This window comes from Saccostrea cucullata, unplaced genomic scaffold, assembly GCF_032062105.1.
Source record: "Saccostrea cucullata isolate Sc308-1 unplaced genomic scaffold, CSIRO_AGI_Scuc_v1 ctg228, whole genome shotgun sequence".
Taxonomy (NCBI): domain Eukaryota; kingdom Metazoa; phylum Mollusca; class Bivalvia; order Ostreida; family Ostreidae; genus Saccostrea; species Saccostrea cuccullata.
This window is the reverse complement of record NW_026925293.1, coordinates 113,873-133,702: the sequence shown is the minus strand read 5'-3', so window position 1 is coordinate 133,702 and position 19,830 is coordinate 113,873. Positions and strand designations below refer to the sequence as shown.

The following is a 19,830-nucleotide window of genomic DNA, read 5'->3' as shown; positions in this document are numbered from 1 at the left end:
AACATAAAATATATTTCTTTTAACTCTTTTATTAGAAAATTGGAAGAAAATAAAAATTTAAGTGTTTTTGACGTTCTTACTTACGAATTATACATGAAACATATGGAGATAACGAACAGTATTCAAGATCAAAAGTCCATAAAACAATACGGGAAGGAGCAGAGCAAACACGGTTCCCTTAAACATCAGAGGTGGGATAAGGTACCATGGAGGAGTGAGCATCCCCTGCCGACTGGTCACACCTCCTGTGCTCCTTTTCATGGTCGGGAAATATCCGTCGTCAATTCAGTGTATAAATAATGGACTAACAATTAGTATGAAAAACGTCAGTCAGAATTTGACACAATGATAAATTGTATTTGACGATTGAAAAGTTTGAGTCATCACGTTTATCACAGAGCTTGGTTGTAACATGCGAATTATGAAATACTGGTAAAGTTTTCAATAGCCTGCTGGATAGCTCAAGAGGGAATACAGTTTGGTCTAACAAGTATCACATTAGGTTTGAATCTAGGTCGTGGGGTTAATCAGGTGTATCAGTAGGATTTACAGGTAAATGTGAGTTGATTTCATTGTTGTTTGAAGCCACATATTTCATAATAATTATGTGCCAAAGTGTTCTGTTGCTAAAAATGCAATATTTTTCGATTGCAATTATTTTTTCAATAAATTTGCAGTATTGTTTATCAAATTTATTAAGTTAGCTCCCCATAACCAGTTTTCTCTCATCTTCTTATAATTTGTAAGGATTGTAAATGAAAACATCATAAATATGATATAAAGAAGAAATTAATTGTCTAATTTGTTTGGTATGCCAGGACAACAACAATAGTTGGAAACGTGGAGAAATTTGCATAACGGGCTTTATATAAGTTGTACAGTGTATAAATTAATTTATGATCAACATCTCCACATCCAGCTTGTTTCTAATTATTTTTTTTTCTATTTTTTTGAAATTTTAAGTAATCTAACAAAATTATAGAACCTAACCAGATTATCAAAAATGATGAGAATTTGAAAAGTTCAACAAATAATGTATTCACAGTTTTCGACATACCCAAATGCTGGATTGAGCAACGTTATTCGTTAAGCAATTAACTATTAATTTAAGGCAAGGGGTGTTGGGGCTATTGTATTTTTGAAAAGAATGAAAATGAACGAAGAAAAAAATCTCTATTTTGAACTTGCTTGTAGGTCGTGTAAATAGATTACAAAAGATTTTGCATAAAAGCATAAAATTTACCTGACAAAAATATTTGCAATTAAGAAAATTAATGCACTTTTAACAGCAAAGCACATACATGTACATGTGGCTTCAACTCACATTTATCGGTAAAATCTAATGATACACCTGAGTAATCTCATGACCTAGATTGAAACTTAATGTGATACTTGTTAGATCAAATTGTATATTACCCTATTGAGCTTAGCTCTCTAGCAAGCTATTGAAAACTTTACCGGTGTTTTGTAATTTGCTGTAAATTATCATCAACGTCTCTTTCAAGTAAAATATCAAAATATGTAGCAGACGTGTCAGACTCTGTTGTATCTTTTATCTCAAGCTCACCGGGATATATCGTATCGACATAAGAATGGAAATTAATATTGTTAATTGACAATACGTCGCCGATATATGTAAATGTCGGGTTGAAGGCCACAGCAAGTGTTTTCTTCTTTTCATGTATAAGAATTGGACAAATTCTGCTACATATGAATTCAAAAATAGCTCTGCTAATAACGTGGCGCAATTGGTACCCATGGGAATTCTAATAGATTGTTGGAAGACCTGCACCTCAATATTAACGTTCAAATTGATCAAAATATTTTTGATAATTCAATCCATCTGTGCATCTCAAATAAAAGATCAAGTTTTAAAAAAAAACGAACAAGTAAAAAAAAAAGGGGGTTGTTGTTTGATTTTAATAAATTAATACGAACAGATTCCAAGGAATTGTAACGTGTTACAAGAATTCAACACTGAAGTTTGGGTTTCGATCGGACGAATGGACAAGCAAAATACTGACGTAATCATTCTCTCTATTAATTTTGGGGTACCCATCTCTTATCCAATTATTATAATTTCTCCCAAACCAATGATAAAAATCTAACGAGACTTTTACTGAATTTTTGTTACATAGTGCTATAATTGTTTATTTTATTTTCTGATCAGATAGATACCCTGGTATTTCATGGTTCCCAATACAAAATATGGATATGGAAGCAAAGGGGGGTATTATATATTTTTTTATCTCAGTGCTGACAGAACCTCTAGCTAGTGTACTGGGTAATGAAACGAAAGTACCCCGGTAGTCTTTTTTTAAAATGTAATTGGCAAGGGCCCCTCTACAAATTATCCTAAACATGAAGTTTGTTGAGAGACAGTTTGAGCAACTTGTCCGACCTGCAGTCTTGAAAGAAATGTTATAAATATCGATCATAAAACAACGATCTATGGAGTTTGCCGAGAGATTAAGGGTGACCAGAAGAGATTGCTGTAAGATCGAAAGAGATTAATGAGAGATCTTAAGTTCAAACGTTATATGTTCTTCCAAAGACTTCTACCTCTGAGGGATCATATGAATATCCAAGAGATTGCTGGTCGATCTTTCTGCATTCGTAGAGAGCAGAGAGATCAAGCAACTATGGAAGATTCCGAGAAATCATAGCTAGGCTTGGCCTTAGGCACTGCAATCTCTCAACGTCTCCGTTTCTGTGTAAAAGGGGTTTAATAAGAAAGAAGTGAATAGTTTAATGTAAACTAAAGATATGTCCTATACTGTACAATTGTTGAAACGTCTGTGCAGCTATCGTTGACTGTAGTCAATGAATTTTACTATTTATTGAGAAAATGATCATCTCCTCTGTTGTAAAATAAGACTTATATTATTAAGAGTTATTGAAAGGTTTTATTAAAACTATTGTATCATTGCTTACATTTGCACCATTTTGTTTTATTGATAATGCTGTGCCAAGATAGATTTTGTACACAAAATGCTGTTTTGTAGAAAATAAAAATCAATGAAATAGGGAAAAAAGCAACAGCTGAGAGCAGTAATCTAATACGATAATTACAGGTATACAATAGACAAAATCATACTTAATTAATCTGCTACTTGATTAAACTTGTATCGACTTGAACTTTAAATGGCCTTTTTAAACTGCATTAAAATTTCTAAAGGTTAATCTTAATTAAAATCTTCTAGATTAATAAAGGGATTACTCTTTGCATACAAAAGTGCTTGATTATATCTACTGTATTCTGTTATAATTGACCAAGAAATGTCTTAATTCTAACCAAATTATGAAGTTTTTAACAAATTGAAATTCAAAGACTGATTTAAAACAATGCAGAACTAAAAAGAAAAACTGTAACAATCTTCATATTATAATAAACAAGGTATATTAGACTCATAATATCATTGTAAAATATATTGCACATTTGAAACATTTTTTCATTAGTGATAGTAAGATATAAATATAAAAGTAGAACACCAAATGTAGCTATATTCTACAAGATACACCTAATTTTAAAAAAAAATCTAATTTAAAAAAAAATACATACAGAATGTACCTATGTACAAAAATCCTGTCCAACTATTAAATTTTTATTTCTACGTTATCACATTATAAAAATTGAGGACTATTAACTTGTAAAAGAAAAACTAAAATAAATAGAAAATATGAAAATATATCTACTAACAGCTAAGTGAACAGTACCAATATAAAAAGAAATGTGCACCTAAAGAAATTATCACAACCTCATCCATGGACGGCTCCAACACAATAATTCAACATAAAACTTAACAACTTTGAGGAATGTGTGTGCATATTATAAACAAGTGCCCATAAACAGTTTTTATACATGTAAATAGTAAAATACAAGAGTATTGTAAAAAATTATCTTTTTGATTTGGAGAAATACGAACATACATGTCTAGTTATAATACACAAATTCTTTACATCAACAAGTTATTACAATTAGGTATTCATAACTCTCAACCGTGGTCCTACTTTTTAACAGTAGCTCTAGATATTTACAAGTAGATTGGTGCTTGTGTGTTTCTAGCATTTTCCTTCTGAATCTATAATTGCCAGTGTATAGTTCTTACTCTTCATTTGAGAGAGGAAGTCCTCCACAGACATAATATTACATAAACATTCATGTCAGAGTGGCAAAGCGAAATACAAGGAAAAAATCTATTTTTTCTTACAGGAAATACTCTGTCCACTTATGAATATATAAAAAGAAAAAAAAAGTTATTGAGCATATAAAGACATGAATATAAAGATTTCTTACATAAGTAACAAGTGTCAATCGTTGTAAATATGGTATACAGCTGATTTCCATATAATTATAGCATCTACAATATTTAAGTGTTCACATTATAATAAAACACAATAAATATACAAGTAACTTATGATATCAGCTAGATTTTAATTTAATTTAAAAACTACAATTAACTTCAAACTAACGAAATCTTGATACCATTTGCTTTATTCATAAATTTACACTGTGATATTCAGCAACACCAGTCTACTCTGACTCAAAATTTGTGTTCCAGTGCATGCTGGATTAGACAGTTTCACTATACAACCAAATTCTTGTTGCGTCATTAAACTTCACTAACCATATGATCATTTTGACTTGTCAATGGAACAAAAGGTAAAATAAAATCTGACATTTCACTGGAATCATCTCCACTCTCGTACAAACTATCATCAATAAACACTTGTTGTGGGATAGGTTTCATGGCCATCAGATTTGATGACAAATCAGTTGTTGCCATGGAAATAACATGGCTTGAGGTAGTGCTGGAATCCTCCATTTTCTCAGATAAATCCACATTTTTTAACTCAGTTTCTAAATTTTCTAAATCAATTATCACAGAATCATTATCACCAATATCAATAGAAGTTTCATGAGATGAAGTCTTGGCACTAGGGGTATGAATATCAGCAGTTACTAGGAATTTTCCATCTTTTGTTTTATAAGGCTTGCTATATGACTGCATATCAATAGATACACTCTCTTTGCTGGATTTTTTCTTTCTGTGGCTACCTCTTGGTTTGGAGGAGATCACCTCAATCTTACCTTCCTCCCTAGGTGACTTAACTTTTAAACTTTGGTCCAATGACCTTGACACCCCACTTTCTGAGTCTGTCACAACTATTACTGGAACATTTTTCAGATCCTTTCTTTCCTCCTTGATTGCTTTGGGTTTCTTGAGTTTCTTCCCTTTGGAATGCATTAATCCCAGTGTGGTTTCCATTGGAAGACATACAGGGGCATCTCCTTGTCTTGGACTCTTAATCTCATCCAGTGGGATTTCAACACTCTGCATGGAGAAGTCATAATAGTCCCAAGTTGGGGTTTCTGGTCTTGGTCCAGACTTATTTTTCACTTCATTATATTTCAAATCTTCTACCTCTATAGGGACACTGCAGTCACCTGTCCCTGACATGCTCGTGTCTTGCAAACTTTCAACCTTTGTTTTGGTTTTGACAGATTTCACAACAGAGGAAAAGGCAGATTTTCTGCTTGGTTCTGCTGCGTCATCTGTAATGTCTGTCATTTCAATCACATTTGAAATGCTACTGTAACCAGACTCATTCAGCTCTTCCTCTACAAACTCTCCAGGGATCGCAACTCTAGCTGTGTGTCCCGCATCCACAATCATGTCTTCATCTCGCTCTTCAATTTGTTCTTCCCCAATATTCAAAACAACATTCCGTGGAGTAATGGCATCTTTAGCGAATGTGACCTTCTTCAGATCAGGATCACTGGCTGCTCTGTCAGAAATTTCTGACAAATCACTTTCAGACAGATTCCTAAAGTCGGGATTGCTGTAGAAGATCTTGGCGGAATTTGTTATCTGGAGTTCAGAAGCACAGTATACTCTCATGTTAGTGGGAATCGTGTGATTAACACATGGAATTAGAGGGTATTTCTCTTTGACAATTTTTTTAACGGCATCCTTTAGTGACATATGAAACATGCCAATGAGAAAAGATCTCTTGCTGTACTTTTGAGTAATGCAGACTTCTATCTGAACACTCTTTTCTTTAATCATGGAAGCAGAGATACCTTCATACTCTAACTTTTTGGAAAATTTAAAAGTGGAAGGAGAGAAAACATGCTGAATACCTCCTTTATTTGTTGGTGATAGAGAAGATTTGATGTGGGCATCAGAACGATCCACTTTTATTTCTTCTGTTTTCCGCTTGGAATCTTTTTTCCTGTCAGGCATCAGAAAGCTTTTCACGTATATGGTATTAATGTTGGATGTCTGAGCTGCAGAAGAAAACTAATATCTAATTTCAAGGACTAATATTAAAAGATGTTAAACTGAATAATCTATGCTGTCAAGAATATTATTATAGAATGTTATTATTAAAACACATGTACTGGACTTACGCGGAGGAAGTAGAAGGTCACTAATCTGCCAAACTTTTATTTTTAAAGTTTCCTTGTGTGAGTGGTATTCAAATGTAAGGTGAAGATAACCCATGGCTGTAAAATTGAATCAAAACTTTTGATATTGTACAAATGAAAGAATAAACTGTACTGCTATAAAATGTGTGTTTCATCAGAGGTTACAAGTCTGATGGTCTAGCTCAAGTTGGAAAATATGTGTTGAAGCATTGGTTTTACAACATTATAAAGACCACGTGATGTTGAGTGTTTGTATAAAGAGTTATGTAAATTGTGTGAACTACCTGGTGGTTTGATGTCTTCTGCCTGTCCATCCTCAGCTTCCTGTGATATCACTGCGGACGAGACATGTGACTGGTCACATGATTGATCTTGAGCCTCTTCTTGAAGCTGTTTTTTAACTTCCTCTGTTGACTTGACCATGAGCTCCTTCACCTCTGTTAAAAAAAAACAGGAAAAATTAGGTTTTTTCTTTTAAATTTTAAATTACATTTGAGGAGATTTTACAAATTATTATCAAAATTGTTTATGAACCCTACCTAATATTCATTATATAGCAGACATATGTGGCTTAGGCCTCGATAAATAAAGTATGTGTTTCTGATTATACAACAGAAATAAAGATATAGAGCTGACCCCTGAATTTTTTTCTGCCAACATCTTTCCTGGAGTAAACTGTTTCAGTTTCACTATTAGCAATTATACTAATCTTGATCACTTCTGTGTTTGAGAAAATGCATATCGTACACACATTAATCAGAAATATTTGGAATGGAGAAAGATGGCAGCATGCAAAAATTTAAAAAAAAAACTATGTGTTGAAAATAAATTAATTGTTGAAAAAGTCCAATAGAATTATGTTAAAATAAAATGATTTCCCTACCTACCTACATAAATTTAATTATTTTGTACCTACCCTATATATTTTATGTGAGTCATAAAACACTTATCTTTCAATTGATTGAGTGATTATAAATAATTTAATGATATATCTGGACATACATTAATATTCATTTATCTTGGTCTTATATCCTATACTTACTTGATTAATACATGTATGATATCATTTCCATTATCAAACTGAGTAGTCATCAAAGTTTTAATAGTACTGTAGTACATGTAATACTCCTTACTTAATTTATTTTCTTTTAAGTAAATACCGTATTCCATTAAAAATGTACATCTAATTCTATGCCAACAGTTTGTGTAATTCCCTGTCATATATGATTTGATTCTGTCTTGCAATAATTGACAACAGAAACTTTAGAAGAGCTATATAGAGGCATTCAACTACTGGTAAGTTCTCTCTCAGCATTAGGAAGAGATGTTAGTTAATAGTTATATGCATAAATACTATAATGCAAATTCCCCGCTATAAGAGTCTACTGGAAGTTTGTTGTTACAACTACAGAGAGCAATGATGAACAAACCTGTTTCAACATCAATTTCATCATTTTCATCTGTTGAAAACATTTTGAAACATGAAAGTCTACATTAAATTGCTTTCTCTGAAATTGTCAATTTTATTGCATTTGATACATATAATTTATTGAAATCTTGTTTGTTAAAAAAAAACAGAATCTCAAACTTACTAAGTGATTCCAGCATACTGAAGCATTCTCCTGTAGCTAAGTCCAGGCATGACTTTCCCTCACCATTCTTTATGTCGTGACGACCACCAGCATCAATCAGGAGACGCAGACATTCAACGTGCTGTTCTTGTGCCGCATAATGAACTGCTGTATTACCCACCAACAAATCTTTCTTGTTTGGATCACCTGATTTAATATTTAGTGAATATATTATCATCTTTTAAAAAGATAACATGTCATATAAAAATACTTTTACATGTAATAGTCTCTATTATGTTTATTTTCATTAACCTTAACACTTGTCACATTTTATATTAATAGGAAACGAAATTTTTCTAACATTTAATAATAAGTTGTTTGACTGTCAACACTTTAAGGCTCTCTTGGTCTTATATCATAGGGCATATTGGCCATTACAACCTGGTAGGCAGCTTAAAAAAAGATACCCCAGTAGTAAAGTTGAGACTTGCCTGACATTTTTTTTTAATTCATAAACTACTAAATATTAGCATGACTTTCACACCCTGCAATTGACAAGCCTCTTTAATTAATGTTTTCTTTACAAGATCATAATTTCACATATTCCTAGAATCCTAGATGATAACACCAGATCCTCTGCATTTTTTACAACTATACTACACAATATATATTTTGAGTAAGGTGCCGTCCTAGCCCCTGAAATGCAGTTTAATAATTCCAACTAAGTTTACCTTTCTTTGATAAGAGCAATCTCAGAATGTCCAACTCTCCATTATTTGCTGCCTCATGCAGTGCACTCCATTGGTACAACCCAATAAGATTAGGGTCATATCCCTGTTGGAGTGCTATTTTAACCTCGTCTATGTCACCATATCTAACAGCCTCATGTAATTTAGTATCAAATGTGCCCTCTAGGCTTCCCATAAACTCTGAAACAAAGATGTTTCGTACTGAAAAGTTTGTAAACGTGAAATGTAGAATAGGGCATTTAATAGAAACATGCAAACTATTACATCTGACTTATTTCTATAAGAAAATAATTTGTGACTGAAATTTTTCACTTAATTACGTAATGAATGATGAATATTTTCTATCTATATATGAAATTTAAAGCAACAATGCTGAAAGAAAGTACATGTGCAAATTCATAGCTGAACTTATATTACTGAGGAAATTCGAACATCTAAAGATCTCTGAAATAAATGGGTAAAACTGAAGAATATTCAAGCTGATTTTAGTAACTGGAAAATTAAAAATATGTAAATAAACACTGATATAAATATACCGTTTCAACTGCAGCATTTACATCCATAATGTTGAATTATTCTATACGTCATGCCTCAGTGCTTGTGTAACTACTGACGCCATTTGCGAAAAGATTAGTGACCTTCGATACCTATCTAGAGCTTTCAATTTCGATAGTCATAAATGAAAGGAATTCCGATGATGACGGTGCATGCTGGGAAATAAATGGCGCCTATCATCGCAAAGAGAGACAGTGCGGACTGCCCTTGAAATTAAAGTTGTCTTCATGATATTTCTGCACAGCGGCTCAATACTTAAAGCAGGATAAAAATCTACACACATGCTTAAGTTCATTGTAATGGGATTACGTGGTTTTTTCTTGCTGGCAGCAAAGATTTGGAGTTTTCTGTGTTACTGTTTCAAAAGACAAGCAAGATCTGTAAGAGTTCCTGTTGCAAAATTTGTAAACATACAATATTTCGATTTTGTACTTGTATAAAATAATATGAATTAATCATTGAATAATGTCAGAACTTGTATTTTGTTCAAAGATATGAAATTAGGCTTGAAATGACATTAACTTAAAAAAGAAAATAAACATTGTAGGTTAATATGTAGGACAGTTGAGTTTACAGGATAACCATTAAGAGCTTGAATAATAACTTACAAATAGATGTGTTTTAGAAGAGAACACACTATCTGCAAAAGTTTCTGTATTCCGATTTTGATTGATGTTAGTTACTGATATCAAATGATATACATAGCCCCCGCATTATGTACATTACTACATCTATCCACCTAAAAATGCATGTTGTAAAATCATTACCATTCTGCAGAGAACTTGGATAGGCAGCTTTTTATGCTACTCTAAGACGAGATGAATGGTTTGGTGATATATGCCCAATACATCCAAACTTAATAAATATGCCCTTTAGGCAATATTCCTTTGGTTTATTCAGGGTAAACCCTTTGAACAGTAGGAAATCACTACCTTCAAACGGGGGTACAGCCACCTGGCTAATTAACATGCCTCAAGCTGTCGTTTTCACTGAAAAACGTGTGGTCCACAAAATATGCTCGTGCAAAGTGATGGATTATTTCTTATTCTGTATGTACTCAAATTTGATAGATTAAAGATGTTTAAAGAGATTGTATTGCGAAAAAATATATGTTTATTGCAAAAATCGACTTTTTCTCTCCCAAAGTTAGCTGAATATAATGTGATAAAAAGCCTTAACCAAGGTTTGATACAACTAGATTTTTTATGCATATATTTAATAAAAACGGATGAATAAACAAACAATGTTTTGTTTAAAGTTAAACTATATATTATTCCGTTCCCCGGTATTACAAATTTTGTGTAATGAACATGTTATTAATTATTTTTCGAAACTTTCTTCTGTGCCCGTCAGAATTTCCTCTGTCCTGTAAACAAACTTTTGTGCTTCAGTTTAAATGAGGTAAATAAAAACGAAAAGTAATTTATTATTTTTTTTAAAAAAACAAAGGTGTAGACGAATCATTTTTGCATGTTTGTGATTTTTTTAAAAAATATATATTTTTTAAATAAAGAAGAGTTATCCTTTTTTATTATATTCTTTTTGTTGCAATAATTGTCAAGTCAAACCCCAGGTGTGCTAATTGTGTTGGTATTCAAAAAAGAAATGTATGGAATACACAGTGACATACATTTATATGAACCATATGCCATGTAACAAAAGTAATGTCCCAATTTTTACACTTTGATAACAATACGCAATGTGCCAAACATAATTTTAGACAATTGATAGCATACATGGCATATATTTTAGAACTGGTTGCCTTTGACCTCATAATAATGTTCAAGATAGAATTATATTTATTTATTTATTTATTCACCAATCAAGGGCCCTCTGAGGGCATATACAATTAAGAGACAAACAATATAATCATTATTATAACAATGCAAAATTGACATGATCCTCACTTGCAAAAGTTCTCAGATTTGAATTATAACTGTCATACCAATACAGTATTTGAGTATCATACATCAAACATGAATGGTATCCATTATTCAGGAAGTTTTTGATGTTTTGAATTCTTTTTTACATGAATAGGAAAAGAAGTTACATTTGTACTTCCATCTATATCTGGTTAAACATTAAGTCTACTTATTTAAAGTTGTCCCTTCTTATATGGTTGAAAACACTGACAAGTTTGGGTGCATGATCATAATTTTCCTATAAATTTTGAAATTGAAGTCAATTTTAAGGAACCTCTATGTACTAAAGCAATTTTTTAGAGACATTGAAGAAATTATATTGTATAAGATATGAATGCCAGGCTTATCTATTTTCTTTTTGGATATATTGCAATTATCATCAGAAAATATGTTCAAAAACAAATATTGCTAAACAGAAATCCATGTTTTTATTGAAATGGGTAAAATATTATGCAAATAAAGTGAAACTGTGTTTAATTAATCAATTAACTTGCCCCAAATAAAAATCTAAGGATGAGTTTTAAATTGATTAGAAATTGTATATCATACAAAGGATTTCAATGCAGTTTTGCTTTAGATCTAAAGGCATCTTACTCTAATTGCATCAAAAACACAAAAAATCAGAACTTAATCTGTGATGTAGAGGGTAAAGAGAGTTTCTAATTCTCAGGGAAGCTACTTTAAGAAACATAATACAATATTACAATACTGCAAGAGATTTGTTGACAAACTCCCTGACCCCCACCCCCCCCCCCCCCCCACCCCATTTATCTTTACTACTTGTCAATGTCCTCTTAGAAGAAATTCCTGGATGTCCATAGTTACTGCAAAATATCAATGCCTTGGTACATCTTAAAACCGTCTCAATGTTCTTTTGGCTTTGATTTAAAATTTTGTTGGACGATTTATAAACATTAATATTTATCTAGTAAATATTATGTCCTTAAAGGAAACTATTATACAATGTATACTAAATGTATCAGGACAGGTGGAATTTTATCTATTCTCTGACACAAATTCCTTTAATGTTAGTGTATGGGCTGCAATCAGACTTTATAACGTGTATTAGTTTGAAAAATGCGTGATAACATTTTTATGGAATTTCTATGGTTTAAATGTGAATGAAATATGTAAATGTTATATTCTAAGAAATAACATTTCTTAAAAATATGTTAATATTTACGGAAGCATATTAATTAAGGAATGACTCTAATTCTTGGCCAAATTATCGAGTATAATATGGTTTGGAAGTTTACGCTTTATAATCCGCGAAGCGGATTATAAAAAAGCGTAAACTTTCCTGGAAATAGCCATATTATACTCGATAATTTGGCCAAGGATTAGAGTCATTCCTTATAATTTAATTTTAAAATAATTAAACAATTTGGGATGTAAAATTGTGTTGTTTTTATGAGTTCAAATTTACCGCGCAATAATACAACCGTAGTAACGGAAGTGATGGGAAGCGAGGGGAGGTAAAAACTGATACATAGTTCTAGCAGCCATGATGCTTGTTTACACGAGGTAAAATCGAGCAACTGTTTGAAATTAAAGGTACATTCATTAAATCTGGAATTTTCCATGAATCCCAAGGACTGGAAATAGGGGATTGATGAATACAGATGATTATGCTGGTTGTCAAGGGGGTGTGTCCCCATACCAAACCAGATTATACAAAATGTTATGCTTTCCTTTTTCGAAATCAACCAATGGGAGGCAAGAATACAAGCAAAATTAAATTATTAATGGATATTCATCATCTTTAAGCAAAAAGAGGTCAGAGGGAAATTCTATATAAAATTTAATTGCATTTAGAAAAGTAGCAGGTTATATTGGAAAGAGCCCTTCTTGACTTTTTAGCTCACCTGAGCCAAAGGCTCAAGTGAGCTTTTCTGATCAAAATTTGTCCGTTGTCTGTCGTTGTCGTCGTTGTCGTAAACTTTTCACATTTTCATCTTCTTCTCAAGAACCACTGGGCCAATTTCAACCAAACTTGCTACAAAGTATCCTTGGGTAAAGGGGATTCAAGTTTGTTCAAATGAAGGGTCAGGCCCTTTTCCAGGGGGAGATAATAATGAATTAGAGAAAAAATAATGGCATTTTTAAAAAATCTTCTTCTCAAGAACCACTGGGCCAGAAAAGATGAAACTCATGTGGAATCATCCTCAGGTAGTGTAGATTCAAGTTTGTTCAAATCATGACCCCCAGGGGTAGGGTGGGGCCAAAATGGCCGATCAAAGTTTTACATAGGAATATATAGGAAAAATCTTTAAAAATCTTCTTCTCAAGAACCACTGGGCCAGGAAAGATGAAACTCATGTGGAATCATCCTCAGGTAGTGTAGATTCAAGTTTGTTCAAATCATGACCCTCAGGGGTAGGGTGGGGCCAAAATGGCGTAAAAATAGATGTTAAAGCCACTAATAAAGTGCGATCAAAGTTTTACATAGGAATATATAGGAAAAATCTTTCAAAATCTTCTTCTCAAGAACCACTGGGCCAGAAAAGATGAAACTCATGTGGAATCATCCTCAGGTAGTGTAGATTCAAGTTTGTTCAAATCATGACCCCCAGGGGTAGGGTGGGGCCAAAATGGCCGATCAAAAATTACATAGGAATATATAGGAAAAATCTTTAAAAATCTTCTTCTCAAGAACCACTGGGCCAGGAAAGATGAAACTCATGTGGAATCATCCTTAGGTAGTGTAGATTCAATTTTGTTCAAATCATGACCCCCGGGGGTAGGGTGTGATCCAAAATGGCCGATCAAAATTTTACATAGGAATATATAGGAAAAATCTTTAAAAATCTTCTTCTCAAGAACCACTGGGCCAGGAAAGATGAAACTCATTTGAAATCATCCTCAGGTAGTGTAGATTCAAGTTTGTTCAAATCATGACCACCAGGGGTAGGGTGGGTCCAAAATGGCTGATCAGTTTTACATAGGAATATATAGGAAAAATCTTTAAAATTCTTCTTCTCAAGAACCACTGGACCAGGAAAGATGAAACTCATATGGAATCATCCTCAGGTAGTGTAGATTCAAATTTGTTCAAATCATGACCCCCGGTTGTAGGGTGGGGCCAAAATGGCCGATCAAAATTTAACATAGGAAATTAGGAATATATAGGAAAAATCTTCTTCTCAAGAACCATTGAGACAGGAAAGATGAAACTCCTATGGAATCATCCCCAGGTAGTTTAGATTCAAATTTGTTCAAATCATGACGCCCGGCAATAGGATGGGGCCAAATGGCCGATAAAAGTTTTACATAAGAATTTCTAGGGAAACCTTTTAAAATCTTCTTTTCTAGTACTTTAAAGCCATGCTTAGTGATATTTATAGGGAATCATCCTTAGGTAGTGGATTCAATTGTTCAAATCATGACCCCCTGGGGGGGGTAAAATTTTAAGCCCCCCCCCCCCCCCCCCCCCCCCCCCCCCCCCTCAGTAAACTTTCAGTTCTGGTCTGATGTGTGCTCCTAGCCAATTGCTCAGGTGAGCAATGTGGCCCCTGGGCCTCTTGTTTACTTTCACAATGTCATTATCAGTCATTCATATAAGATAGCAATAAGACTGACTATGCAATGGGTTATGACAAAAAAATCAATGATAAACGTTACAATATTTTGCATTTAATAGCAGTTAATATACCAGTATTCATTGTGCACTAACAGTTCTTAGCAACTAAAATTGTATGTGTTGTAGGCATTAATGTGGAAATGATCTAATATTGATTATGAGTTATGATGTCTTGTTATTGCAGGTTATACAATACCAGACTGTGAAGTATGAAGTTATACCACTGTCCCCTCTATCTAAACACCGGCTTAGTGAGTACTTTTATAATTTGTACAAGTACAGAAATATATGTAAACAGAAATATTATTCTTTTGGGGATTGAATTTCCTTTAGTTTGTTGATAACATTTATCAGCTGCCTATATCCCCCTATATAAAGACATCGAAATGGTAAGATGAAAGTAGATGGAGCACCACCAACAAAATTAAGTCTCCTTAAAATTGTTTTAGGTCAAAGTAAAATTACTTCTACAGTCTTAATCATATTTTCAATTAATATTCTGTCTATACCAATTTGAAAGCATCAGCCTTGTTTTTTCATTAGAATTGTGGGCTGTGTATTTCTAAATCACTATAGTTAGTTTGAATGACTGCTCCCTGTATTAATTTTGAATTAATGTATTGGCAGCTGTTTTATTTTCCAAGTTATCACTATGCTCACTGTGCATTATAAATTGATTATTTTTCTTTCTTCATAGGTATGTTGAAAAAGAAAACCCTTGTTCTAGACTTAGATGAAACATTAATTCATTCACATCATGATGGAGTCCTAAGACAGACTGTGAAGCCAGGGACTCCCCCAGACTTTGTTCTAAAAGTGTGTCAATGTTTAACCTCAATTGTTTGAACAAAGACTAAAAATTATATTGATTCATAAATAATATAGTCTGTGGATTTTCTGCAGGCTTGTTGATTTCAAAGAATTAAATGTTTTAGTTAACAATTAAAATCATCCTAAATTTGCACATGTAATTATACAGTAGATTTTTTTTCTATTTTTATTTTGATTTTTGCAGGTCAATATAGACAGGCATCCTGTTAGATTTTTTGTTCACAAAAGACCACATGTAGACTACTTTTTGGAAGTGGTAGGAAACTTTATTTTTCAAGATAAAACAATATGAAGCATGTCCATAAAATACCAGGGTATCTTTCACTGCAAATTACCAGTATCTAAACTGTAAATTAATATGCATTTTGATTTATTGACAGCTCAATTTAGAAAAAAAAATTGTATAAAACAAATGCACTTAGTCTAACATTGAATCTTTGTTTGTAAGGACATGAAATTTTGTCACAAAGTAGGTAGAAATTATGAAATTTTAACAGGATTTATGCATGTAAATGTAACGATAACATTTCTGGTGTTTTGCTGTAATTTTACTGTTCATGATTCATTTAAAGTGACTTTGATAAGCAATCATTGTAACATTGATAGAATACTAACCTCACAGTAAAATTCACCTTATCTTATTCCCAATAAAAGATGAGTTTTGTACACTCAGCTGATTTGCTAGTACATTCATTTTATTTTTTTTTATTTTTTTTGTAGGTTAGTCAGTGGTATGAACTTGTAGTGTTTACAGCAAGTATGGAAATATATGGCTCTGCGGTGGCCGACAAATTAGACAATAATAGAAATATATTACGGAGGAGGTATTATAGACAGGTATTTATCAGGTTTCTAGTGATGTCAATGCTTACAGTATTTGTAGAACACCAATTTTCTTTTACCTAGCATGCAATTTATTTTATAGAATTTTAAAAATGTTTTGATGTTCTGTATTTACATCAGAATATATTTTTTTAGGACAACTACACTCATTTATCTCATATTTTTGTGTTTTATAGTTCACGGTTATGATCTCATTTTCTCAGAATTCTTGATTATTTCACAGAATCAATTGCATTCTGTGTTTGATATCAGAGTTATCTTTCTTAAGAGGATGAAAAGTATATAACATATTGGGAAATTTTATTCTTTAATCTTAAAAAAAAATTCTGTACTCTGGCTAAATTTATATATATGTAATGTGGTAGTTTTATTTAAAATGGATGTTGTCATTTTTTTTTTTTTTTGCAGCATTGTCGATTTGAATTAGGTAGCTATACCAAGAGTCTTTTGGAGATAAATGAAGATCTGTCGAGTGTTTTTATACTAGACAATTCCCCAATAGCATATAAGTATTATGAAGGTATGATTTTATAGACCACTTTGTTTCCTAATGTTTTGACATTGATAAGCAATTTGTTTAATTGTCTTTTGCGGTGGTACATTTTCTGTTATTCTTTCTATGTCTAATGAAGTAAAATAATGAAATCAAACTACTAAGGGTCTAAGACTTCTAGGCTGGTAATTTATTGTTTTAGGTATTTACCTGTAGTCTGTATTATTAATAAGGTGAACATTCTCATTTCAGATAATGCAATTCCTATAAAGTCGTGGTTCAGTGACCCTACAGATACGTCACTTTTGTGTTTACTGCCGATGCTGGACGCATTACGATTCTGTAATGACGTCAGATCAGTGCTGAGCAGGAACATTCACAAGACGTACAACATGTTAGACTGAGTTCACTTTTACATGTATGTTTGTGTGTAAATTTTACCCAGCAACAAGTTCTAGTGCGAGACTGCAGAATGAGCAAGCTTGACTGTGACAGAACGGTGTATGGATGATGAAGAAGCAGAAAGGCTTAGGAGTCAGAAGAAGGACATAGGAACAGATTTACTGCTAACTTCAGACCGTGTTTGTTTATTCCCAGATTAAAAAAAAAATTCCAGGGCTTTTTAGACCAAACAGAATTTGCTCTCCTTCTGATATTTTGTTAAGAAGCTGCCATGTGCTTCATGGATTGAAATCATGACATTGATTTTTTAAGTGTTTTGTTTTGTTTGCACAAAGGTTGGTCTTTTGTTAAACTGAAGTCTTAAAAGATTTTTACAATTGATTAATTGATACACGTTTACTATATTCAACTGATATTGCAAGCTACATATATTTGTCCATTCATGAGAAAAGGGAGTAGTTCAAATTCATTTTCTCAACTGTGTAAGAAAGTTATTTTTGTATGAGTGATTCACTTCATTGTGAAAGTTTTTGGTGCAATGATTTCATAAAATTTATTATGTACCATGGAAAAAAATTATGTTTTTAAATGGCAGCTGCAGTGCATCAGGACGTACTAATTCTTTCTCAAACCAATAAGAGTTAGTTAATACTATGTCTGACGTCTGACAGTTTTGTAATGCTTCTGAAATAATATCATGTCTTTTGTATTATTAGCTACTGTAACATTGTAATTTTTGTATGTTAAGATTTTTTTGTGTGTGCGATGCAGATGAAGACATTCTGTACATCATATCAATGTCATAATTAGGCATTTACTCACCTACAGCTGTTGTCAAAATCATGTCAGTCTTTACATTACATTGGTTTAAATGTCATCCCTTTCATTGTAAATGTCATTTTATCAGAAAATCCATAAAAAAAAATTTAAATTCATACTGTTTCAATGGTTAAAAAAGTAAGTTACATATAGATGTATGTCATGTTCTCATATGGGTCAGAGATGAGACGAGGAGTGGGGGGGTAAGTTTATAGGTTTTTTATTAAGTTTGAAACTTTAAATTATTGTTTACTAATTGTTGCGATGAGCTCTTAATTCCAAATACACAATAAAATATTCAATTTTTCTTTGGAAACTGATCAGTGCAGTTAGTGCCAGTAAGTTTGATGTGATAGTACCCTATGCTGTGATTTTAAGGAGAAAGGGACTTCAAAAGTCCATATATATGTTGTTGGCCATTGTTAATGCTTATTTAGACCAAGATAAAATCTGAAATTGACTGTGATCAATGGTATGCTGTTTACTTGTTACTATTATTAATTCTTAGATTCCAAATTATGGTTAAAAATTGAATCATCTCACCTGTATGCTTGATATTAGGTGTTAGCAGGTAGTTGATACTTGTAACACAGTGTAAAATGAATTAAAGTCACATCATAATTGAATCAAAAACTGGTTCAAGCATTTCAATGGTTTTTACATATTAAATATTTTATCAGTCCCTAAGTTAAATTTGAAATATGTGTTTTTGTTAGGGTGACATGTAATCATATATTAATAGGGTATTATATATAGGCAGTTAAAATTGCTTGACCAATTAATTGGCATAAAGAATAGTAACAAAATATAAAACTAATTAGATTTTGTTTTTAATGCTTTTTTATCGAACAATTTTTTAGGATCCTTCAAAAACTATATATAATTTTGTCATGTATGTATTTTGTCCAGTTATTGAAATGCAATTAGGGGTTAAGAGAGCAAATTGGTAAAAGCGGTGTGTGTAAACGATGTACAATGTATTATACTGGATATTTTTTTCAAAACACCAGTACCTTTTTCACCACATTGTTCTCAAATATTGAGTTGTGACCAAATTTTACCTCACATTTATCAACTACTAAATTTACAATTCAATTTATACTGTGTTATTCATCAGTTCCATTTAAGAGATCACATTTTTTTTAATTCTTTATGAAAACAGAATGTTGGTACAAGTACTAGTATTTTCTTGAAAATGAGTTTTTGATGATGCTGTAAAAGTAAAATTGCCATATACATGTATTTAGTTGTTTTTAGAAGAAACAACTTCAGTATGTAAATACAGGAAATAATAATAATGAAATTTCTTATTATTTTGATACAAAATTTAATTCTTATGGATGTTAAATTTATTGTACATATCTAAAAGGAATACCTGCTTTTCATTGATTTTTTTCTTTGCAGTAAACATAGTTGTGATAAGTGGACATGTTTCAGGTATATATTACACTCAATTCAGGATGATTGCTGGATAGTATATAAAATGGCTGCCTTATAACTATAAATATTTGTTAAAACATTGTATTACAAACCTGTTCTTAATTACATGTGCATGTACCTCATTTTCTCAAGTCTTGAAACTTTTCTTTGACTACAGTAAAACAGATATTAGTTTTCTTCAGTGATACAGCC

General features: G+C 32.2%; 3 protein-coding genes across 4 annotated transcripts in view; 1 reads left to right on the top strand and 2 right to left on the bottom strand.

The window, feature by feature from the left end:
• Window positions 1-19,830, bottom strand: part of LOC134268549 (galactose mutarotase-like) — a 49,886-nt gene that overhangs the window by 25,354 nt on the left and 4,702 nt on the right. The window lies entirely within an intron of this gene.
• LOC134268546 (protein phosphatase 1 regulatory subunit 12B-like) lies at window positions 4,468-9,437 on the bottom strand. Of its 2 annotated transcripts, XM_062750814.1 has the most exons (6): window positions 9,290-9,437; window positions 8,736-8,933; window positions 8,026-8,211; window positions 6,718-6,870; window positions 6,416-6,511; window positions 4,468-6,292 (listed from the first exon to the last, which is right to left on the bottom strand). In XM_062750814.1, exons 2-6 carry the CDS (start codon window positions 8,926-8,928, stop codon window positions 4,614-4,616), a joined length of 2,307 nt encoding a protein of 768 aa, XP_062606798.1. In that variant the 5' UTR covers window positions 8,929-8,933; window positions 9,290-9,437; the 3' UTR covers window positions 4,468-4,613. The 2 variants fall into 2 exon arrangements, with proteins under 2 accessions (XP_062606798.1, XP_062606799.1); XM_062750815.1 differs by lacking the exons at window positions 8,026-8,211; window positions 8,736-8,933; window positions 9,290-9,437 and adding an exon at window positions 7,864-7,928.
• Window positions 9,460-18,787, top strand: LOC134268548 (CTD nuclear envelope phosphatase 1-like). Its single transcript, XM_062750816.1, has 7 exons — window positions 9,460-9,688; window positions 14,995-15,061; window positions 15,508-15,626; window positions 15,826-15,897; window positions 16,362-16,478; window positions 16,893-17,004; window positions 17,230-18,787. The coding sequence occupies exons 1-7, from the start codon at window positions 9,590-9,592 to the stop codon at window positions 17,379-17,381; spliced, it is 738 nt and encodes a 245-aa protein (XP_062606800.1). The 5' UTR covers window positions 9,460-9,589; the 3' UTR covers window positions 17,382-18,787.